The 25677-nt window shown below is 35.3% G+C and overlaps 1 protein-coding gene and 1 pseudogene across 3 annotated transcripts; both read right to left on the bottom strand.

The window, feature by feature from the left end:
• Nucleotides 1-3: 3 nt before the first annotated feature.
• LOC147380553 (ankyrin repeat protein SKIP35 pseudogene) lies at nt 4-10195 on the bottom strand (annotated as a pseudogene). Its single transcript, XR_015175256.1, has 3 exons — nt 8742-10195; nt 942-1374; nt 4-726 (listed from the first exon to the last, which is right to left on the bottom strand). The product of XR_015175256.1 is annotated as an ankyrin repeat protein SKIP35 pseudogene (transcript).
• Nucleotides 10196-12348: 2153 nt separating this feature from the next.
• LOC147380552 (MLO-like protein 1) lies at nt 12349-23531 on the bottom strand. 2 transcript variants are annotated; one of them, XM_086431533.1, is made up of 14 exons: nt 23252-23530; nt 23052-23109; nt 22744-22976; nt 22144-22260; nt 21995-22055; nt 21740-21831; nt 20611-20685; nt 20402-20490; nt 20165-20214; nt 19642-19682; nt 13249-13458; nt 13087-13154; nt 12905-12965; nt 12349-12816 (listed from the first exon to the last, which is right to left on the bottom strand). In XM_086431533.1, exons 1-14 carry the CDS (start codon nt 23381-23383, stop codon nt 12574-12576), a joined length of 1530 nt encoding a protein of 509 aa, XP_086287659.1. In that variant the 5' UTR covers nt 23384-23530; the 3' UTR covers nt 12349-12573. The 2 variants fall into 2 exon arrangements, with proteins under 2 accessions (XP_086287659.1, XP_086287661.1); XM_086431535.1 differs by lacking the exons at nt 12349-12816; nt 12905-12965 and having other exon boundaries at nt 13083-13154; nt 23252-23531.
• Between the last annotated feature and the right edge of the window lie 2146 nt (nt 23532-25677).

Raw genomic sequence — 25677 nt, 5'->3', positions numbered from 1 at the left:
CTCGTCTACAGGCCCATTTCCGAGCCTTCTTGCTGCTTCCACGAGTTGTCCCCTTAGTCGTTGTGATAACAAGCTACCACCCATATCTGCACATTCCCTGTAGAGTGGCAAATAGGCTATGGTTGTCCTCAAGGGTGCAGGGAGATCACTCAAACATATAGCAGACTCGCCCCACCTCAAGATCCTCATCACATTCACATAATGGTCCTGTTCAAACATCAAGCCATCCAAGAAGGCTGCCTCTGACCAATGCTCCCGCAGGAATTCCCTTAGTTCGGGAGCAACAGCCTCATCATCTGACCTAGCAATGCTGTCTGCAACAGAGTAGGTGGCAGCTGGGTCCCCAAGAAAGTCAGAGCAAAGGAGGAAGGCAACACCATCAAGGGAACCACCACTTCGTTCACCAGCCGCTTTGAGAATCTCGATGCTCAGAGCAGCAAGGACATGCTGGGGGACGTGTGGGAGGAGGTAAGCAGCAATCTCGACTTGGCTGCTGGAGGTAGCAGCGGTAAGGGCAAGACAGAGCTCCATGTCCTGGCATCCCCTTTGTACAAACCATTGAACAACTTGCATGCATCCCCTCTCTGCAGCTCTCATCAAAGGACCTAAAAAGGCAACGGCATTACCCTCTTCCACCAGACACTCCATTGTACCAATCTTGCAGTAGTGGGAAGCAAAACCCAAAGCCAGGTCCACATCAATGTCCAAACTGTTCCTTTGAGCAATCTAAACCACAAATTCCATCATCAAAAGAAAAGGAGGAATAAGGAAATCCAGCAGGTCAGGAAAGAAAAACATTGGTACTAAATATATTGACCCTCGAGTGTGTGTTCCCAAACTAATCTTCTTCTAAATATTAGTTTTATTTTTTATTTTATTTTATTTATATGAGTATAAATATTAGTTATTTATACAATGAAACATTCCAAATTGGAAGTTACCTGCAGTAAAATGCGAACAAGCTCTGTGCTCCCAAAACGTGATGCTTCAAGAAAGCATTGGTTGACATTGTCAGCACCCCCTTCTACCAACATTCCCAACAAACCCTGGATTGCAGTTGTTGAAATCCCAGATGCCCAACCGGGATCAAAAGAGCTAGAGAAGAGTGTGAGAGGGAAGCATGCTGCATCAAAGGCCTCTGTGAAGTCCTTTCCTGTAAGCTGATTACCAGCAAGATCTAGGAATGCCTTGAACGCAGACAATTGGAGTTGGATTTCAACTGCTGAGCTCTGATTTACCCTATCCCTATTCCCCTGACAACGTGAATGGAAACCTATGCATTTCAATGCCCACTCAGTAAATTTCTGGACCTTGGCACCAGCTTCTGCTTTCAATACCTCATCCCCATTGCATTCCTGGAGCCGCTCATGCAACCTGTTAAGAAGCAATGGTTAAACAAATAGAACATAAGCATTGCATTGCAGAACTAGGTAACATCAATGGTAACTAAAACTAACAAATCTAGAAATAACTGTTTTTTAAGTTTATCTTACTAGAGGATGAGCTAGTCCCAAGTTATGTTTACTGTCTAATTCTTCAAATATTATTGCTATATATGCAGAAAAACAAACACACATCCATGAGCTGATATCATACTTAAAAGCAATATTTGAGACAATTAAACAATAAAATAAAAATAAAAATTATTTGACACAACTAAATGCTAAAACTCGTTCCCTTTCCCAAAATTGAAGTGATGCCCAACTGCTACAGATTATAGTAATAGTTGCTACATGATTGCTTATGCTATTTCCGGTCAATAAATTACATATGTCATCAATAGGTCATTATGACATTGCATACTTTTGTATGCAATGACAAACTTTAAGATGCATTCACATATTGCTGGGAAAAAGTTAATGTTTTTTAACCTATTATAAATACCCCATCGATGTTGAGGATTACCTAGTTGGAGCAGTCCTATTATTTGCAAATGTATAGGGAACAAATCATTTCGGGTCATGACGGTGGCATGGCCCAACGAACAACACCCTCATGAACTAGTTCTAGGAGGGGTTGGATGGCATTATATAGTGGCATTTCCCTTAGTGCATAGATGGGGTTTCAATTTAATTATGTTTTCTTTCGACAGACATGGTAGCAGAGTCTAAAGGAGCAAGAGAGCATTCTATGATTGTGTGACCAAAAATCTTTTAACGGATCTTCCTTCAGTTGGACGAAATTTCACTTGGCGCAACAACTAAGACGATTCAATCCTGAGCAGACTAGACACTAATTTAATCAACAGGTTTAGGAAGAGCTCTGTGCTAATCTGCTTCAATCAATCATTCAAAGACTGACATTGGATCATTTTCCACTGATACTGGGGTGTGGGTACTGATCCAATTACCATATTCCCTCCATTTTCGAGAACATGTGGCTCAAGGATCCAAATTTCAAGGATAAGATTAAGGCTTGGTGGGAATTCTTAAGATAGAGAATCACCCAAGGTAATAGATTAAAGTAAAGACTAATTGAGGAAGAGGAGATTTGGAATTCAACTAAAGCGTTGGAAGGGGATACAAGGATTACTATTTTTCTTTTTTTCCCTTTCTTTTTCCACCCTTTTTAAGGCAATCGTTGGGACATTGTAATTAGTGGTTTTGAGGAGGTGGTCCAAGAAAAGGTCCATGTGGGCTACTATTTCCAACAATATTTTTATCACTTTGGTCTCCAAGAAGCAAGGGATCATGAACACGTTGACTTGAGGCCCATCATTCTCACGAGGAGTGTGTACAAGACTATTGCCAAAACTTTAGCACCTAGATCATGGTCTATATCCTTTCCTCCGTGTTGTCTCAAGAACAAGGAATGTCTATCAAAGGTCATCAAAATCTAAATGGGGTCCTAATTGCCAATGACATAGTGAAAGTATAGGCTCTAGAAGTAGATGCGATGTCCTTGGAATGGTGTAAGATCAATATGGAAAAGGTCACCATATAAATTAGAATTTCCTAAATTATGTCCTAGGGAGAATTGGAATTTGGGGATAAATTGAGGCGATAGATTAAAAATTGCATTTCTTCCCATACTTTTTTCTCTTTTGATGCATGGATCACCTTCTAGTTGTTTAACAAGGTCCAAAGATTTGAGATAAGAATATCTTTCATTGCATTTCTTGTTCATCATAATCATTAAGGTTTTGGATAGGATAGTAGAGAATAGTAGTTTGGAAGTTTTCTAGGATAAAGGTAGATGATTGATATATAATCTTTCTTGGAAGCCAACAATAATATTTTTTCTTAGCCCTTCCACATATCAGATGCAATACTTTAGAAGGTTTGTTATGTTGTTTTGAAACGGGTTCGAAAATTCTTTTTTATAAGTAAATTTTCTTTTTTATTGAGAAAGAGTGATGCATGACTATGAACTAATTAAAATGATGGTTATGAGATTATGAAAAAAATTATCAATGACAAGGAATATTACAAGCTACCAGATTCTATCACAAAAAAATAAGAAAAGTCTAGTAAATAACTAACAAATAATTCTAGACAATATTTTAAGTCCCACCGATCTGAATCTAAAATATTAAATTAAGGGATCTTATGGAAGGCGGAACTTCCAACTAGCCTAGGGTATTAATCTAACAATGTCTAAGAAGATCTAGAGAATTGATGTTCCTAAAGGTTAGATCTAGGGTTGGAATAAGGTTAGATGAATAAAAATAAGAATTTAGGATGGTCTAAGCTTGCTGTAAATAATTGAGTAGCAAATAGGGATGAATTTTGGTTGATTTTGGTCGATTTTGGACTGGTTTGGGCTAGGGCTGGGTAGCAACATGGTAATTTTGAGAGGGGTTTTGGTAGGTTCTAGTATGTGTAGGATATCTAAAAAAAATGTTGGTAAGGGCTCACCTAGGGTCTCGTAAGAGAAAAAAATCATAGAAAACTATGGAAAGAAGAAGAAAATTAAACTATACTTGCAAACCAAGAAAAAAATAAAAGAGATAAATGATTCTACTCACTAAGATGAATGCCCCAACATTCATGATAGGAAAACGAAAAATTCTGTAAATTATATTAAAAACAGCCTCCATAAAATAACATAAAGATGTCCTTAAATAGTAAAAACATAACCCTAAAGAGAAAAGACCTAAACTACCCTTAAGTAAAAGATAAATTACAAAAAATATCTAATTTTCGTAACTTTTTCTCTCCTAAAATTTCAAACCTTAAAAACTTAAATAAAAGACAACCTAAAGTACAAAACAACCCCCAAAAATTTATATTATGACCATGGGCCAATAAAATATAAAAATAAGCCCAAAACATTAAAAAATAATAATAATTAAAATAAAGTCCAAAATAGAAAATGAAATAAATCCTAAGTATTCTAGCACTATGGTCACATGTTGGTCATTCTAATTCATCCAATAAGTCCTCCTCGATCCAAATGCAACCCATATGCACTTTCCAATGTAGTCTTCAAAAAATCTTGCACATGGGGGATCTTCAAGTCCTCTCCGTAGCTATCACCAACCAATCCACAAGGAAGCTTGCGATTCCCTTCTCTTATGGTAATAGTTAAAGAGTAATAATCTGATATCCCCATCAAAGAGAAATGTGACTGAGATAACTAGCCAAAGAACAAAGGAGAACTAGAATTTACAACATTAAATCGAGTACAAAGACTCCCATCTTAAAACAAACTCCTCAAAAAAAAAAAATACCCATCTAAAATCTGGATCTAGCTCACTCCAATAGAACAGCAGCTCTGAGATTCACAAGTTCAACTCACGAAAATTATTGACCACTCCTTGGAAAACTCTTCAATTTCTTTCCCTTCAAGTGGCCTCGCAGAAAGCGAAACTTCAACTCTTGGTGAGCACTTTAGGAGACAACATTGATTCCATACCTACTAAACTAGGTCATCCCTTAGAAGCAATCTGTAAATAGAAAGCCTTGTGTGACCCGATGATTGAGAGTCTAGGTTGGAAGTTTAAGTACTTTTCCAAAGAGGCTAAGATGATTTTGATTAAAAACACCCTTAGCAATTTACAACTTTCTTTTGTGTCCACACTTTTAATGCCGAACTCAGTGGCACATTTGCTAGATAAATAATTAGAGATATCTTATGGAATTATTAGTTTTTTTCATTAATTGAGGAAAAGGTCGAGATGCTCCTCCCCAAGAAACACCCCCCCCCCCTCCAAAAAAAAAAAAAACAACTTAGGGATTTCAATACTACAAATGTTCTCTCACCAGTCAAAAAAGTCCTCACAAAAAAAAAAAAATCCTTTTAAACTCTTTAAAGATTTTGCACCAAAAGAATAAGAGCCCAAGGATTGAAATAATCAACTCTTGCGCCGATTGCGCATTTCTTTCTTTCCAAATTCCCTAAAAGACCGCAAATGGGGTTAAACTCCAAACCAACTTCTTGGCATGGTGAAAGCTCAACCCCAATTGAAGTCATTCCACAAGGACGCCTCTAACTGAACCCGGAGCACAATAATCCACCCCAAACAAGGATAAGAAATGAGCCCACACCACCTTTGCTACCTCTTCCTCGCTTGACAAACACATGTAACACCCGTTCAAGCCACAAAAACCCCTTTTCCTTAGAAGATCTTGCGTTTCAATTCTTTCCTATACGATCGTCCAAACAAAACAAACTACCTTCAATGACAACCTCGGACCCCAAACCACGACATGAGGAAAAGTCGGATCCCCATTCCTACATAGATCTTTATAGAGGTCCCTAACCAAAAAAAACCATTTTTTATTGGGTGCCCGCAATCACACATCTTCCTCCTAAACACCTCTTGACAGACTATCCAGGTAACCAATCAACTTAGAAACCTCTACATCACCTAATCGTTCAACAACCTCCTTAGAACCAAGTCCCAACCTATAGTCCCATTATCCAACACCCGGAAGATTACTACAAGGTGGTTCTTTTTACTGATAACGCATATAACACAAGACATCTCTACCTAAAAGAGCCCCCCCCCCCCCCCAAGTGTCCCAAAATCCAACTTTGTTCCCCCTCCCCACCTAAAAAGTGACCATTTTTTTAATTGAGGCAAAATCTTTAAAATACCCTTCCACACCCTGCAACCATACCGACTTTTAGCATCTCCACTCACCCAACCCATATGATCCTCCCCAAATTTTGTCGATATCACCCCCCACTAAATCCTTCCCGTTCCACACCGAATCTCCAAAGCCACTTTCCTAACAAAGCTTCATTCAAAATCCTTAGTTTCTTGAAGCTGAGATCGCCCCAAACTCTTGACAGAACACACATTCCTCCAATTGACCAAGAAAAGCATGACATTATTAGTAGAACATTTTCAAGTATCATTTAGTTAGTTGGAAGACCATCACTTTCCAAAAGTTCAGGGAGGCTTGGGAATCAAAACTTTCAAAACCATGGAATTGTCTCTCCCTCAATTCTTTATTTATTTATTTATTTATTATTATGAAATAACAAGATATCCCCACACCCTTTGTGATGGGAATAGTCCTTACAGTTACAATTCCCTACCTCACGGATATTTCTCAATATGCAATAACGTAACTCAAGAAACAACCCAATTTCGAACACACAACTAAAGGGAGTAAGCCCCGTCGTTAGTTTTATCATTGAGCCAACCCCTTGAGGGTTTAGAGTTGTCTTTCCTAAATAAGCAACTACGGATATTTAAGGAGGACCACTTGTCTTTGTGTGGGGGTAGAACATTAAGGAGAAATATGAATAAAGAAATTTGAGTAGAGGGTAAGTTCTCTTAGAAATTCTAACAATCGTAGCATCTGCAAAGGTATCCCCAAAGCATAGTTAAAGTTCTAGAGAGATTACATTTTTGGTTGTCAATGGAGAAGGAGTTCACTTTTGGGAGGATTTACGGTGCGTCGAATCCCCTGTCCAAACTTCATTCTGACTTCTATGTGCTATTTCTCATAAAAAGTGGAGGACTTTGCTATCTAGGATGGTGAAAAGCTTTGCTTAAACCTTGGCTTTAATTGGAATCTTAATGATTGGAAATTGTTTCACGCAATTATAGCATTTGTGGATTCATTGGCATACCCTCTTATTATAAAAAAACTTGGATTTGGATTAGAGATGGTGCCTTTATGGTTAGTGCCTTACAAAGATCTTTGACATAAAGCAAGAAGATCTTTGGTTGTTAACCATTTTTGCCATTTGTTGGGGTATTTGGTTGGAGTGGAATTGTAGGAACCTTGAAGAGAAGGAGCATACCATGTACAAGGTTCTCATATTCATTACTAGTTTAATCTTTTCTCAGAGTTGGAGCTTTAAGGAATGTAGATGAGCTTTTTTTAGGATTTTTGGATTCTATGGGACTTATCATGTGGGGCTCGAGAGTATTGTAATCTGCTTGCTTCCTTTCTCTTTTGTATGTTTATTTTCTATTGTATTTCTAGGAGTTTTTTCTTCTTTAATAAATTTTTTACTTATAAAAAAAAAAATCATTGACTATGTGTATCACCAATACTTATCTGAGCTTCTTTGTTTTCATGGTCAAGGATTCTTTCTAAGATATTCTATTTCCAGTGCAACACATCTTTGTAAGAGATCATTATAGTTGATCTTTAAGATCTAGATGTGATGCAAGACAACCTGGATTTGTTCAATTCAAAGGTTGTTCTACTTTACAAAGATAGTACCTTTGAATACACCAAGATGGATGGCCTCCAATCACTGGAAAAACTACAAAATTCCTGTTTTATTCCATCAACTTCTACAAACTAATTACAATTGCAATATATATATAAGCTAGACTCAAAACCCTAATCGTAGAATTAATTGAAAGTTGGCTATTTTAATCTTGAGAAGTCAATCTCATGTAAGACTGACATCCCATTGGTATTTTGACCATAACTTTATCAAAATTTACCGAAATTGTGAAATCTTGGACTCATTGGATAGGTTATTGAATAACTTATCAAATGACACAAAAATTGACTCAATATAACAACTTTTGATCTCCCTCAAAATAAGGCCTAAAGAAAAAAGACATGAATAGTACCTAAACTCTTATATGACTTATAAAAAAATTAAAAGACATCTAAAAAAAAAATATCTAATCCAAAACTAATCTCAATAAAATAAAATGGATAAAAATAATTCTAGATCCAAACAAACTACAACCCAAACAATTGCAGAATTTCCATTGGAACCCATGACTGCTGACTTGATTTACATCCCACGTCTAGAAGACTACCCATTGTTGTTACATGCGAAATCAAGTGGACAACCTACAAACCATTTGCTGGCCCAAGATATTTAGAACTATTTCTTTTATCAATTTGGGGCCATATTGACAATGACTGGGTTTGAGTTCTAAGTTTGTGGTAGATGGCATTTTTCCTCCGTTTCTTTGAGAGAGCACCTTCTTTGGAAAATGCTTCTGCTTGCTATTTGTTTGGGTTTATGGGAGGAAGGAAATCATAGAGATTTTAAAGGAAATTATGAAGAAATAAAAACTACTATCATCAACATCAAAGCATTTTAGTTTAAATGGTCTTTTCTTTTACGGAGCACAAAGGTTCGTTCATTGAGGATGAAGTATTTAGACGGGATCTTATCAGCAGCAAAGGACCTTTGCCGTCGCTGTTTTCTATTATCTATAGGAAGGTCGTCTCAACTTATTTGGAATGTTGTTTCCATGTATCTGTGTTACCCTTTTCTTTACTAATAGAAAAAAAATATACATATCATGATGATTGCGAAGCAAAGGATTAAGTGGAGATACAAATTGGAGCAATAAGTTTTACCTTTGCGCCATAAGAGTCACTGTATCTGCCAAACTCATTGTTCGGCTCTGGCATGCAGAGACGCATGAAGCAAGAAACGAAGTTCTAAGAGCCGCTCTTGTAAAGTCATAAGCACCATTAAAAATGATCTTCTTGATCAAGCTCGTTATCCCATGTAGCTCTTGTTGTGTACTTAAGAACCAGATGGAATCCAAAGAGATGCACAAGGCATCATTAAGAGTTTGTGGGTCTGCCAACAGGATCAGACTCTCCGCGAGCTCCCATTCGTGAGAGCTAACAGCATTCTGAAACGCACGGCCCAAATCAATCCTATCTTGTTTGCTGAGCTTCTTTTCATGCCGATGATTATTGTCCTTCTTTTGAAGTTCAACTGTCATCCTTGATTTGAGCTTCTTGGGATTGTTGCAACTACAACCCCCACCCCCAGATGTTCTTGGGTCTTTGTTGAGAAGTGGTGCTTGTGCTTCTCTAGAGAAAACCATGTTACTTCCCTCGCCCTCACTTCCTTCCAATGTTAAAGCTTTTTCGCAATCGGTTCTGTTTTCATCAGTTTCCATTTCTGCAGCACACAAGGTCAAGGTGGGATCTTTGGAATTGGTCTCATCTTCCAAATGCAAACCACCGTCCCTTTCTTCCTTAAAAATGATCTCCTCTTCCATTCTCTTCCACCCAAACCAAAGGTTTCGATCTTCTCTCTCCAATAAATCACTCTCAATTTCTCCAAAATTGCAAAAATGACTGAATCCAAGCCCCTCGGATGAGAGAAATATAACAAGTAAGGATGATTAATCGGTTTTATTAACACCCTGAAATGATGCTTAATGCAGAAATATAAGACAAATGCCAAGTATTTTCTTTTTGGTAGGGCAAACAAGGGAAGAGCAGAAACCCAGATCAAATCAAATGAGAAAGATTAACACAAACAATTGAAATCCAACTCCAAAATTAATATGAGAAAGTGGAACGAACAATAACTCTTCTATTCTAATTTCTATAGGATATTTCAATTCGCCTCTTAATTCTTAACCAACACCATCACAGAAACAAGAACTCGTCATGGAATTACAACTTCCCTCTAAACCTATCCAAGAAATTTCGATTCAACCAAAACCCAATCCCTCGCTCTCTCAAAAGAAAGGAACCCTAGGAATACCCACCGTGATTACACCCCAATTTTATCAACATATATACTACAAAATCGAACCCAGAAAAAAAAATCTTTTTTTTTTTTTTGTTCTACAATGGCATTAATTGAAATTAAAAGAAAAAAAAAAGAAGAAGTAATCTATATAGATTGAGAAATCTTGAAAGAAGATATTAGATAAAATAAAGAGGAAAGAGTAACAAAACCCAATTTAATAGGAGACGGACAAAGAGGAGAGAGTTTGGGAAGTAAGGAGCCAGTCCTGAGAATTGTGGACTCAAATATGAGCAAAAAAATTTTCATGACAGAGAGTTAGAGGGCATGGACAAATGAAATTATTAGAGGAAATAAAAAATAGGGATTCACTGATGAATGCTACCTCACCCACACGAAAGCATTCCTCTACGGTGGATCTCCCGTTCCTTTTTCTTTTTATATTTTTTTTTATTATTATTATATTCTTAAAAAAAAAAAAAAAAACATACCTCCCTAGATAATAAGGTATATAGTACAAACCTCATTTAATTTCAAAAAATTTACTTAATAACCATTATGTAGGGTTTTTCCACTAAATGACCTCTAAATCTTTGGACTAATTAGTTCAATTAGTAATTTTTTTTTCAACTAAATGACCTAATCCTACAACAAGTCTTAATACATTATACATATAATATATATTTTTTTCCCAATCATCAATACCGTAAGATCTTAAATGAAAATGATCGGTTGTGGTATTTTCTTTGTCACTAGATACTAATGTGGTACTTGACAAAGAGTCTTTGATGTTAAAGTTGGACGATAACTTAAGATAAAAACATGATAAAAAGTCCTTTAACAAACAATTTTTATATTTTCTCCAAATTATAGGATTAAGGCGTTAAGCTTCCTTCAATGTATATATATGATCGACATGCCTATTTTTAATGAGTTCAATAAGTTGATGCTGATGGGATTTAAACCCAAGTCTTTGATATCATCACCCAAAAACTTTATCAATAAAGCTAGTTGACACCTATTTCTTCAATCATAATTTGCAAATTTTTTTTCCGTTAACATTCTCTTATTATCAATTACACGATCTTTGGAATTTATAATTATCCATTTTTGGGGTTTGTGTCGTCAATTATTCTTATGGATCTAATGTAAATGTCAAAATTGTTTTTTATTTTTTAGCTTGATCATTAAAATAATGATTACTTTTGCAACATATTATACACTTATTAATTAAACGATTTCTGTCAAAGATAGCTTCATATTTGTTAATTCATTTCTGACTTATACAATTTCAAATAGATAAAACATTTCTGATTTACAATAGCTTTGCTTGTCAATCGAGTAGGCCGAGTAGATGATGCTGGATTAGCTCTTGGAATTTCAGGTCATTTTCCCCTCCTTCAAATAATAGACTCTAGAGCCATTTTTGCTCCTGCAAAGTATAATTATTTTGACAATTTTGGACTCTTTGCTCGGTTAGAGCTTTTCTATATGCTTAGCGTTTTGAATAACAACGTTGTTTAATAGTTTTTTTTTTTTTTTGTTGTTTAATGCCTAGGTTGGAGTTATATCGTTTAATACCTATTTATTACATTATTTGTTATCATGGTAAAAATTGATGCATCATAAACTTAGAGAGCTGCTATTGGCACCCCAATTTTATAAATTATTTATCACACCCCAATTAAAGATGAGAACACACCATTAAACATTAAAAAGGTTTGTTTCAAATTATTATCTCAACATTACAACACTTGTCCAAACAATTTCAATAGTTGGTTAGGATTATGATTAGGCTTATATAAAATCTTAACAAAAATAAAAGAAAATGAGAGAACTTTTACTTATTCTTAACCATTTACTTATTTCATTATTTTAATTGGAGGTGTAATAAGTAAAAATTGGGGTGCCAATAGTAGCCCTCTGAAATTATTGCATTTGCATAAGGAGCAAAATAAGGAAATAGCCCTTAGAGCCTTGCAATAGGGCTATCTAAGAGTAGCTTTGATCAAATATGATTTCATCCTATATAGTTAATGGTTTTGGTGTCTAAAGATACATCGATGACATGCATTAGATAGTTGCATTAAGGATAAGCAACAACAAGAATACATGCAGATAAAGCAATCACACTAAACACACAGTACTCATTGAGAGGCAATTAAGATGGAAAAATCTGATAGTCACTTTTAATCCGATGACTGTAAATGCACCTTCTTTAGTTTCTTTTGTAAATAATAAAAACTGAGAGAAATCCTCGAATTTTACTAAGCCAGGAGAGAAAAACACAATAAATCCTTCCTTTAATATAGTATTTATGGTGCTTCAGTCATGGATTTTATAGTAATGCTGTAATATGAATTCCCTCTGAGGAATTGTAACCTATACAGTATTCATGGATTAGATAGATGTGCTGCTTAAAATGAATTATCAAGCAGCAAACAAAGTGTGACCCACCAACTCATCAGCTAGACAGACCCAAGATTAATTCATTTCCCATATATCATGTTACAGAACCATACATATTTTAAGGTAAGTTAAAAAAGCTTTGCCCTGGACCATCATCACCTGCTCGGTGATGTGGCTCAAAAAAGAGAGTAAGGGCAAGGAACAAGAAAGTACACACTCCAACACATTAAATATATATGATTAACAAGTGAGTGAGTGAGAGAGAGAGAGATCATGACTCTTGATCTAGCTAGGTTGAATAGCATTCCCTTCTTCCTTTGCAGAAAGAGATTCTTTCTGTCCCACCTTCCCCAACTGAATACCCCCCACGCTAGGACTTGAACTAGGACCATCTTTCAAACCCACTTGCACTTGGGATGGGCCTTTATTAACCCCTCGGAGTCCCTTCTTCCTTGCTTTCTGAGCCCAGCCAACTAGGCCCTCTTGTACATGCTCTTCAAATACAGCGCTTTTGAATGAACTTCCCATCTTCATAAATCAAAAATCAAGAAAATTCCTGTCATCAACCTTATTCAAAAGTTCCAAAGGACAAGTTTTAGGTGAAATAACAACTCACCTGTGTGACAATGGCATACAGTGGTAGGGTGCTATAACTGCAGAGTACCTGAATGAACACTCTAAGAAGAAGAAAAAAAAAAACCACATCATATGTCAGATTGTGTGAATTGTTATGTACTTACAGACTAAAAGGATATATATATATATATATATATAGCAGGGGAAGTAGAGGTTTTCTACCCAATTACAAGTCTTGGAATAATATAACGGACTTGTCCCATGATGCAGGAGTCGAAGCCATATTGAAACTACATTTGAATGGATGAAGCATCAGATTTTGAAAGCTACTGCAACCAAATTGAAAATAAATAACCGTTCTTGATTGAAATATTCACTACATACCAATATCCAGAAGAAAAATGCGATCTCGAAAGCATTTTGGAAGAGGATGAAATGAATCAAGTAGAGGACAATTCGGGGGCGACGGAACCAGAAGTGATCATCTGAAGGCTGTACTACCAACTCCCCTTCTATGGCTACATGTTTTTCAGCAACATCATGGGCCAACTGAGTAATTACATGCTCCAGCTTAGTGCCCACAGCAAGTAGAAGCTGAGAGATTAATACTATATCAGTTTCTTAGTTAAACTTGACATGATTCATCGTCTATGATGAATATGTTCATAGACTTATTAGACTGAACATTAAAAAAATAAAAATACAAAGTAAAGTTGCACAATAGTGTCTCTTTGTGCATAACAGGTTGGGAAACCAAGAGAATGCTTTGTGTTTGTAAGCAGACATGTCCTTAGAGCACTATCATACGATGGTGTGTGCATTCACTCTCTATGTATGTTTAGAAGTTTACAAGCTGAATAGTGGACCGTCAGTTTTTACCATTAATTTTTAAACCACTTTTGATGGGGCTAGAAGTTTCAGAATGGGCTGATTTTTATGCGAGGATGATGCCCTCACCATAGAGATCACCCCTACAAAAAATCAGCACATTCCGAAACTTCTAGCCCATATAGGACAAAACATGTTGGCTATGTTATTGGCTCTTGAACCTGACCCTATATATATTCAGTTTTTGTGGGGCTCATTTTATTACCTTTCCTCTTTGCCCCTCTAACTTTACAATATTTCCTCTTTTACTCCTTTTAACCCACTTTATTGTTTTTCGTCTTTTAATACCCCCTAAGTTTATTTTTTTTTCCGCTTTTACCCTCTTAATCCCAAAGAGGATGCCCATGCTGTAGGCACAGGCAAATTCTAGTATATATATATAACTAGAGTGGCCATATTGCCCAAGTATAAATAGGGTAAATGCAATTAAGCCATAAACCAAGGAAAATAACAAGTATGCCCTTTTCCCAACACTCCCTTACAAATTGGGGCTTAGATATTTGACATGCCCAACTTGCATGACATCTCACATGATAAATCCTTGGAAACTCCTTTGGTAAAGATATTTGCCACTTGGTTTTTGACTTCAAAAATGGTGAATACCTCTGGTTTGTCTGTCTTCAACTTTTCTCTGATAAAATGTTGATCAACATCAATATGTTCACTTTTATCATGTTGAATTGGAATATGTGTGATACTGATAACATCCTTATTATCATAAAGAGGCTTATCGAACTTGGTGTATCCAAACCAAGTTTGGATAATAGCATTCTCAACCAAATAATCTCACATACACCATGTCCTATAAAATGATACTCTGCCTCACAACTAGATCTTGCAACCATAGTCTTATTCTTACTTGTCCAGGCTACAAGATTACCACCAACAAATGTACAGTAGCCTGATGTAGATCTTAGATGTGTAGCTGAACCAACCCAATCTACATCTATGGAAGCCTCTACCCTCAATGTCCATGATTGAAGAATAATAAACCACCAAATGGTGACAATTTCAGATATGAAAGTATCCTATAAAAGGCTTCAAGATGAGTCGTCCTAGGTGAATACATACACTAGCTAATAACGTTGACATCATATGCAACATTTGGATGATTGACATATATTAAATGTCCTACTAACAACTGAAAATCCTCAGTAGTGATCTGAGGTTTTCCATTTTGATCATTTAGACCATGACTACTTAATCAGAATCTTGACAGGTTTAGCTCCAAGTTTCCCAATTTCCTGGAGAAGTTCTAGTACAAACTTTCTCTTAGAGAAAAATATTTCCTTCTTTGATCTACCAACTTCAATTCCTAAAAGCATTTCAACGAACCAAGATCTTTAATTTCGAACTTCTTTCCGAAGTAATTCTTGAGAAATGAATACTTTTTTATGATTCTTAGAGAACTAAGCAAATTTATTCCCATTGCCTACACTTCAAATTAAGGTGCTTCTCAACTTCTATTTTGTATGCCTTGAGTTTTTCAAAGCACTCAACTTTGGTCTTCAAAAGTAGACATGTGCATATCTTGAAGCACCATCGACAAAAGTAACACAGAACATAAAATACATCTCACAAATATCAATGGGAACTAGCTCTAAAGGGTTGGGTTTAGGCTCCTCAACCAACTATATTACTAATAAAAAATACCATTGAAGTAGGTACATCTCAATGCAACCTCATACATTTTTCCCCAAATTGTCAACAAATGGAGGATGCAAGACGATCAATACAAACGAGGAACATGGTGCAGCTAATTTATCCACTGCTGAATTAACTCATGAAGAGCATGAATAATAGAGAATGTATTTTTTCTCTAGTGAATAATTTTGGTAATCAATGTCAGTTTTATGCTCCCCAAGTACGATTAGATGATTCAAAAGGAGAGAAGGTGACATTTATCAAAAGTAAGTTGCCAAACAACCCTTTTTATTTCCTCTCCTTCTTTACTATGCCTAAAATTGTTGAATTGAAAATTGAAAAGCATTTGAGGGATTTCCTATGTAACAACAGGGAAGGGCAAATGAAGTTTCATTTGGTAAAGTGGAGCCAAATTTGTTTAACAAAAAAGGGGGGGGACCTAGTTTTTAGAAAGGTGTGGTTGGTGAATGTGGCTCTTTTGGGGAAGTGGTTGTGGAGATTTGGAGAGGAGAGTCAAGTGTCTTTGGAAGGATGTTATCAAGATGAAGCATGGGGTCGATACATTCGGTTGAGGAAGTAAGACAGTTACAAATGCTCATGGGTGTGGTCGTTGGAAGGGGATATTCAAGAATTGGAGTGAAATGATGAAAAAGATCATTTTCAGAGTGGGGAAGGGGAATAGGATTAGATTTAGGGAAAATCGATGGATTGGTGGCTCACCCCTCAAAGAACGTTTTCCAAACCTCTATTCAATTTCTCAAAAAAAAAAAAATGAGTTGTCAATATCTGATTTCTTAGTCCCTTCCGGAGTCTACTTTTCTCTGGACCTAGGGATTAGAAGAGGCTTTAACGATTGGGAGCTCCAAGAGGTGGCTAATCTTCTTGGCTGTATCTCTCAACTTCATGTTGATTGCACGGGAGAGGACGAAAGGGAGTGCGAGGTGAGTAAGGGCAAGGTCTTCTATGTGAAATCTTGTTTCAATTCTTTGGTTAATGTCTATACATCATTCTTTCTAGCTTTGGCAATTTGAGGGTCCATGGTTCCTTCTAGAATTTCCTTCTTCATTTGGTTTGGAGCCCTTGGTAAAATTTTAACTTTGAATCAATTAATGGCTAGGGGTTTTATTTTTGTAAACTTTTGTTTTCTTGACAAGTCAAACAGGGAATCAGCCAACTATGTTCTTATTCATTGTCCTTTTTTGCTAGAGAAGTTTGGGGACATTTTTTTTCATTATTTGGTTTTAAGTGGTGTACCCCTCCTTCGATCCTTGTTTTGTTTGCGGTCGATTCGAAAGCCCCCGAAAAGAGAAAAAGTTTGTGGTCTTCGATCCTGTTTGCTATTTGTTGGCGCATCTAGTTGGAACGGATCATAAATGTTTGATGGGAAGGAGAATATCATGCTAGAAGTGTTGATTTCTATTTTAGGGCTTTTGTTCTTTTGGGCTAAACAGTTCATTGAGTTTAGAGGGAGTTCTTTTGAAGATGTTTTATTTTAGATGGGGTCCTTTTTGTAGTGATTGAGATGGTTTCTTTGGATTTGTTTGAGTTTCATTATTTATTTTATTTTCTTTGTGTTGTGGCCGCCTCGACCACTCATTTCTTTCTTCGTAATAAAATTCTTGTTTTACCCATAAAAAAAAAATTACCCAAGGGAGATGCATCCACACAAGTCTATCGATTGTGCCTTGAGGAAGATCAATCGAGGAGATATAACTTGTCATCTCCTACCCCAAAAGACGATTTAGAAGGGAATAATTCCAGTACCCATTTTGCCAAACCTGACCAATAAATATTTTCCTATTTGCTTTATGAAACAACTCAATAAGGGGAATGTCACTCTCCCTCTCAAATTTAGAGCATTAAAGAAGAATTCTTCCCATTTTTAATAAGTTGCTTCGATAGCCGAATAATGTGTTTATACTTCTCACCACAACCTTCCAAATCATTGAACCTTTTTGTTAATTAGAAGTCGACCACCAGTCTCCATCAGTAGTATATTTGGTTTTCAAAAAAAAAAAAAGAAGAAAAAAAGAAAATCAATCCATAATCCAGTACCTGAAAGACTTTTCTGGCAAGCTTTAATCATACTAGTCAAATGAGAGTCTTGCATGGTTTGGACGCCCAAGCTACCTTCTTCCATTAGTTTAGTGATTTTTCTCTAACTAACCAAGTATTTTTTCTTACCTTCATCACCTTCTCCCCAGAAAAAATAACAATTCAACAAGCACTTTTTCCTATTGTGAAGTTATTGCTTTTGGAATAGGGAAAGTAGATAGTAGATAAATGAGGACCAAAAACAACACATGATTAAGAAGAGTAAGCCTCCCTCCATATAAAAACTTAGATTTCCATCCCTCAACCATCCTTGAAATCTTATTAACTAAGTCTTGGCACATCTCCATTGTAACATGGCCTATGAGAAGAGGAATTCCCAAATAATTGAAAGAAAGAGATCATCTTCCAAACCCCAGAACTTCTCGAATCATCTCTATGCAGCGAACATCAATTTTCTTCGAGATAAAGAACTTACTTTTCCCAATATTAACCTTTTGACCCACAGTTAACTCATAACCCTCAAGAAATTCGTTTATACAGGATAAAGATTTCTTTGAAGCCTTCGAGAAGATAATAAGATAGTCAACACTAGTTGTTCTAAAAGTAGTTAATGCTATAACATATATCCATTCTTAATAACGTCATTGTACTCACTTTGAATCCCATTTATCCTAAAAACCCACCATTTGACTTCCAAGGACTTTATATATGCCTTTATATATAGGGTCGGGATCTGATAACAATCTTTATTTGACAATCCTTTGTCTTATAGGGTTAGAAGTTTTGAAATATGCTGATTTTTTGCGAAGATGATCTCTATGGTGAGGAGACCATCCTCATAACAAATCAACACATTTTGAAACTTTTAACCCCATCAAAAGTGGTTTACAAGTTAACGGTAAAAATCAATGGTCCACAATTCTTCAACTTTGTAAACCACTTTTGATAGGGTTAGAAGTTTCATATTGGGCTGATTTCACATTAGAGATCATCCTCACAAAAAATCAGCCGACTCCGAAACTTTTAACCCATATAAAACAAATTTTGGCTCCCAATGTGGTCTCACTAATGTGGGCTGCCAAACATGTTCCATATATATGGGGAATGCTAATGTTCAAAACCTCATGGGGACATTAGCATTCTCCACCACATTTTTTTTCCAATAATACCTCTACCCATTTTGTCTTTTAGTAAAAGAGACAAGGGTATATTGGCCTTTTACATAATAAATGTTTGTTTGTATTGATTGCCAAAACATTTATTGGAAACAAGACATTTAAATCCAAAGATTAAATGCCCTCAACATTTATTATGTTAAAGACAAGTATTTATTATGTAAATAAGCATTTTTTACGTAAAAGACCAATATACCCATGTCTTTTCACTAAAAGACAAAATTTGTAGGGATATATAAGGAAAAAAATGTGGTGGAGAATGCTAACATCCCCATAAGGTATTGGACATTATAAATAAATTTTGTAATTTACAAAATCTATATAATGCAAATATGTATATATACAAACTTCATTTGCATTAAACAAACTTTGTAAATTACAAAATTCGTTTAATCGCACAAAAAAGACTTTTACAACATTATATACACATCAGATGCAACGTTTCAAGATTCTAAATTTGTTTCAGAATATTTTGAAGCATTTTATTGCGTAGCATTGTAAAAATAATATTACTTTTAGTTATAACTTTTATTTTAAACACTTAAAGAACAATTTTCTATATTTATTTATGAATATAAACTAAGTTTTAATGACTTATAAGAATGTTTCAGAACATTTCGAATGTTACGGTTTTTGGAAAAAGCCTAAATAAATGAAATGACACGAGATTTTATACCTTGGTCTGCACCAACTTTTTAAGCTGGTACCCTCAAAGTGCATTGTTTGTGTTAAGGCAAACCTCAATTGGCATATTTTAATCCCACTATTCGTTGTTGCAATAACTTTCGAAATGTTATCCTTTTATGCAATTCTCCCTACTATGTTTTGTCTACAGATGTTAGAGTTTTGTTGGGTGGCAAACTACAACTGTGAGATTTTAGAAACCAAAACCCAAAACTGCTTGAAAGTTCAAACAAATTCTTGTGCATGCATATGCAGTGTATGCATTGAGAAATAACAATGCTTATCTGAATATCAAGTGGCAAAACATAAAGAGTTGTGCATGCATACTTACAATAACGGGAATGAAAGCTATCCAAAAGTATGTATGCCAACCTGCACAGGGAAAAGAATGCAACCTCCTTTAAGGTCAATGATCATAACCTAGCTGACAAAGAAACAAAAGAAAAAAACAAGCCTATGGAATGACATCAAAAGCAGATACATTTATGGAATATCTACTTTATAGCAGGGTTGAACTGAGACTTTGAGAGACAAAGCACTGTCCAATGAGCTACACTTCCACTCCAGATATCTTTACAGACATTTTGGGATTGAATATTTGAAATAGATTGAATTTCTATATTGTTATATTCCTTGTCACTCTCATGATGTACCAAAATATAATTATAATAATTATTAGATATCATGAAAAAATAAGGGTTGTCAGAACATTTCTTTCTGCATCCCTTTAATATCTTTCAAGCTGTAAAATTGAATTGATCTCAAAACAAATCTAAAACTAACAATACTTGGGCATCAGAAATCAAAATGATCTCAAAAACTTCATCAATGGACTAGCTTTAGATTTAGCTTACCCTCAACATTCAGCAACAAGAATATGACCACAAATATCCATAGATACCAACTACAACAGAAGAAATTATAAATTGATTAAGTACACAGAAGAATTTCAAGATAATTAAAAAGAGGTCATATTACAACACTTCAAGCTTTGAAACTTCTGGTCAGTATGCCTAGTAACAAATACAATGTGCTAAATTAAGGTTTAGCTTTTGTGTGTGTGGTTCATTATCCTATGAGACATTAATTACCTTATACCAACGACTTTCTTAAAATCAGCTTCAAGGGCACGATTCATGTACTTGTAAAAATTAAACTTTGGGTTTCCCCTGCAATGAGTCTACAGCAAAGAAAGCTTCAACAACAAGATAATGGCCATGGAAAAGGAGATAAAAGGACAACAACAATTAAAGCAAACAAATTGAATTGACCATCTCAACCTTTAAATACAATAGATTACCATGATGAATCCCAACCGCAGTGTGATGTAATCTGATTTGGTCACAGATGCATAAAATTGCTTGACGAAAGAATGCTGAAAAGAAAATCATGTATAATTGGATTAGAAAAAACAATCAATATCTTCAATCAGATGTGTTCTTGGGACAATTTCACAAGTTACAAGATCTCAACCTGTCTCATTGTCCAACAAGCATGATCACTCTATAGTCCAGAGCATTTATTTGTTTATTGTTTGCTTCCGGGATAAATGGATTATGTTGTTTGAAATACTCTAGTAAATAAACAACCCCACTGGAGTTTTCCTACATACTACCCTATACGGTGCCACAACAATGACATGGGCAAAATGTTGGATCAAGCCCAATACATCGACATGTCTGTATAGTTTATTGACTTTATGATTTAATTTTTGATGGGTAAGCTGGACATGAACCTTAATTCATGCATGTGCCAAAGCAAAATAGATCCTATGTAAGATGATATAGCCACAATTTTATTAGAGGGCTTTCTTATTTACATACACATGTACGACATACATAGGCTCTCTCGTGAGGGTAACATACCATGCAGCACTCAATCCTAGAATATCATAGTAAAATAAATAAATAAATGTGTTTTTTAATCAATCACTTTAAAGAAGTTATCAAAATCATTGAGTCAATTCAGCCAACCCTGATAGTTGGGATAAGGCAGGCATAGAAGATGAAGCCAAACAAGGAATTTAGATTAGTATTTACAAAACTATTTGACATATTTCAAATGTTATTGTTGAAAATACTCTTTAACAACCAGAACATACAGCAAGGTCTGGGCTCTTGAATACGAGCAGTTACTAGCGCAAACACAATACATACTTAAGCCGATCCTTGTTGTACAACCCTTATAATTGGGAACTCATTCGTCACCTCTCCATTTTCCCTCACCCTAGACACAACCCCCACATACATGTTAACTATGTCAATATATCCTTTTGGAACTCTTTTTTTTCTCTCAACGCTCACTAAATTAGCTTTCGAGGTATTCTGTCACCCCACTTCTGTGATTTGGTCTCCCAAAATGCCTACAAGAATTTCTTTCTTGAAAAGGAGATATATTTTCTGTTGAAGCAATTTTAATCATTGACTTACCAACCAACCTAGTAGAGCTGAGTTTTGCCCAATACCCAGAAAGTGGTCTTTGATAAAAGCATGTTGATGGACATGAGTAACCTTATTCAGAACTGCAACAAAATGTTGTTCGCACGCATATTAATTAGAAAAAAAGAATAAGAAGAAGAATGAATGCTTCATCCATTCCAGACTCATAGTCTTAGCAAAATGATATACATATATATTGAGGGACAAGATAGAATTAATAAAATGTAATTGAAGAAGCAGTATTACCCTTATTCGTATCATATTTATCTTTTGCAATAGAATCCTCCCAATGTTTCCACTGATGTATCTAAATTAAAGAATGAAAAAAATATTTACAAACAAACAACATTGCAAAGCGGAGAGGAGGCAAAGACAGTAGTGTAATAGAAACATACCTTTGCTCCCCCGAAAAGAACAGTGAGAGCACAGAAAGTTACGTGGACGACAGCAAGAACAAAGATAAAGATGTGCAGATGATGCAATGCTTCAGTAGACAACAATGGGACCTTCCCCTGAATTTAAAAAAATAATAATAATAATAATAAGAAAGAAATTTGTAAATGGTTGTTGGGTTATGTCTTCTATTCTTGTATATGGAGAGTTGTTGTGAATTCAACCCAGATCTTTTGATGATCCGTTAATGACCCGCAAAATATTGGGCCCATTTGGTTTGGTTTTGGATCCGACCCGTTTAATCTCTTTGTAATCCTAAGTATATAAAGGGTAAGAGATGAAACCCTAAAGGGTGTGATGTATATACGAGAGACAGAGAGAAATTGTAACCAAGTTCTCCTTTGGTTAATATAATGAAATCACCATTTTTTGCCGGTGGACGTAGGTCGATGCTTTGACCGAACCACGTATATCTTGTGTCGTGTGAGATACTTGTGTTCTTGTTTGATTTATACTTCAGATCATAAGGTTTAGTCTGACAATTGTAAATTTGTAAAAGAAGAGAAGAATGATGAAGAAGTTAAATAAATAATTTAATTTACCTTTTGAGCACAGTAGCCAGTTTCTTCGGCTAGGAGACGTCTCCCATTTCCCCCGGAAATGAAAGAAGGGAAGAAGGAAGCAATTTGGTTATGAAGAGTATGTTGTTCTACTACTTTTTCATTTTTGTTACAAGGAAGGAGATGATTTGTTAAACGCTTTGGGATGCAGATTTTAGCAATCCTGGTTTGGGACACCGTTAAAAGGAGTGAAATGAACCCCAACAGCATCAACTCTGCCCAACATCAATTCCTTGTTCAATTAAATATTCAAAATTTAAAAATTTTAATAGAAAGACAGAGACACTGACCTTCTTTAACTTTCTGTAGGGCTTCAAAGAGAGGTTTCTGATTCTTCTTCTTCAAGTACTGGACCAATCAATCAATTAATCATCAATAATATGAAATTAATAGAAATAAGAATTCATTCCTTAATCCTTAATCCTTAATCCTTATCCTATCAAGTGTTAAATTAAACAGATGAGAGAGAAAAAAAGAGTATTAATTTTGCCTTTCCAACAAAGTGAAGCGTTCTCTCCACAGAAAGAGAAATGAAAACGATAACTGTGCACACAACAGCCACCACCCATGTCGGAGTGTATTCCAATGTTGTCTCATTCTCTGCTCCTCCTCCTCCAGCCATTGAAGTCTTCAACTCTCTTTCTCACTTCTTCGCAAGAGTAGAAGAATATCTTGAAACGCGTGAGATAAAAAAAAGACTAAACCAGAGAGTAAGTAAGATCCACTTATTAGGACTTAGGACCATGAGTTGAAGAAACAAGAGCTGATAATAATGGGACAACTCAACTTTTGTCATATGCAACATTTGACAGATACCCCCTTCTTCTTGCATTTGGCCTGTAGCGTCTGCGTTTGATCTGTTTTCCATTTTCAATAAAATTAATTAATTAATTAATTAAACGTATAATGACTTAAACACCCTCATCCTTCAATTTCTTCTATCTTAACTCCCCTCACAAAACTACTCCACTCTCTCTATAGATAAGAGGAAATTAAATTTTAGTTTTCCGATGCTCTTCAAACTTTTTCTGAAATAAAATTTTTGCATTTTTTCTTTTTAAAGTAGAGTATGAAGAAGAGAGAGTGCAAGAGAAAAATCAAGCTGTTGAAGATGAGGGCATTTACGTAAGTTCCTATCAAACTTTCAAAAAAGACTATATATAAGGATTACATCATTAGTTTGAAAATAATACAGGCATCTCAAATATTAACTAAAATTTATAGGGGTACGTCTGAATAATAAGAATAAGAATAAAGAAAAAGGAAACTTTGTCTCAGATAGAAAGAAACCGTGTTTAATTTATTTATTGAAACCAACAAAACTCGTGAGAGTGATTAGAGGATCTATTTGCGCCGAATTCATCTCATCAAACCCAACTACTACTACGTGCGAAACATGCCCAACATGTTCAGACACAAGAGTCAAAAAGACAATGTATGTGTCTTTGCGAATCTCCAATTCCTCCGCCAATCTTCAACTGTTCCATGTTCTTCACCAAACGTTTTTTTGTTTTGAGTCGTGCTGAAATGTACATTGATGGCGACATTTTTGACTTGGATGTGAATCACTCACAGCTTGATGAAAAAAATCTATGATTTTGACATACATTCACTGTAGAAATATCCCTCACGATTTATATGTTAAGTGACCTCCAAAGATGTGTACATACTTCTCCTACATCTATGATGATGAGCTAAGTTTACTAAGTATGCAAGTTAAAAAAAAAAAAAAAAAGTAACGTTATTATTATTTTCTAATAAGAAAATTCTAAATAATAAGTTATGAGAGTTGTTATTAGCACCCAAACTTCTACTTGTTACACTCCAATTAAAATATAAATAAATCAATGATAAAGAATAATAAAAATTGTGGTGCAAATATAATCTCTCGCTCTCTCTCTCTAGATTTCTATTTGCTGGATTTAAGATTTTATATGCGCCTAATGCCAATTGTAAACAAATTTAGATTAGGGCAAAACTTACAAAAATAACTCATCACTCACACAATAATCTAGATCAATATTAGATTAAATATATATATTTTTAATAACCAGATATCCTTGTGGACAGTGGATCAGGCAAAGTCCATAGACCATGGTTTTGTACAAGGACTAGTCCTGGGGCATGTGCAATGCCCACACATCACATGCACCAAGTAAATGAGGGTGGCCCTTGAGAAATTAATGCTCATACTAGGTTTCAAACTCGCGACTTACGGGCATTAACCACTTATCAATTCGAAATTGCCATTGAGACAACCCCTCGGATTTATCCTCAAGGTAAGTATCACTGATGTGTTTATTCAGGATAAATAGATTTTGTATTTACATGATTGAGTTCATATATTTTTTGACGTGTTAGTCGATTATGATCCTTTAAGTTTAGCAAATAATAATTTGAAAGTAATAAATATTTAAGGAATTAGTAAAACTTTAATCATATAGGTACTTTTTATATATGAGGTGGAGAGAATCTAGTTGGGTGCTCCACTTTCTACCAGATTACATATGACAATTTTCAATTTTATTTTTGATATTGTGAGATTTGTTTGAGCCATTATTTATAGGACGTGGGATCTAATTTAAGTAAAAGCTTAGTAATCCATCTTTCAATCTTGAGATTCATCAATAGATGGATCATATCAAAAGTGGCTTCATTAAATTTTGATTTTTTTATTCCTCTTCTTTGATTATTCTTTTGAGTCCCAAATTGATTAGAGAGTAGAGCCATGAGATTTATATTTTTCAAGTATTCGAAAAAGCCGAGGTAGAACCACTGTCATGACAACTACATCAAGTACTATTTTATTTTAATTTTTTCAAAGAGTCATGACATACTATGACTCTCGCACGTGGCATACTCAATTGACTCCCCTGACGTGGAGTGTGCTAGAACCATAGACTTTATGCCTCGGGA

This window comes from Akebia trifoliata, unplaced genomic scaffold (genome assembly GCF_017979445.1).
Source record: "Akebia trifoliata isolate Shusen 1 unplaced genomic scaffold, ASM1797944v1 Contig01306, whole genome shotgun sequence".
Lineage (NCBI taxonomy): Eukaryota > Viridiplantae > Streptophyta > Magnoliopsida > Ranunculales > Lardizabalaceae > Akebia > Akebia trifoliata.
This window is presented reverse-complemented; position numbering and strand designations above follow the sequence as displayed.

Bases quoted from the DNA above. Each gene is read 5' to 3' on its own strand.
- LOC147380552 (XM_086431533.1), bottom strand. From the start codon at position 23,383: ATGGCTGGAGGAGGAGGAGCAGAGAATGAGACAACATTGGAATACACT. The intron at 20,686-21,739 runs GTAAGTCAATGA...TTTTCTTTTCAG, and splicing joins CAGCTCTACTAGGTTGGTTG to CATTCTTTCGTCAAGCAATT. The intron at 20,215-20,401 runs GTAATTAATGTC...CTTCTGTTGTAG, and splicing joins AAGAAAGTCGTTGGTATAAG to TTGGTATCTATGGATATTTG.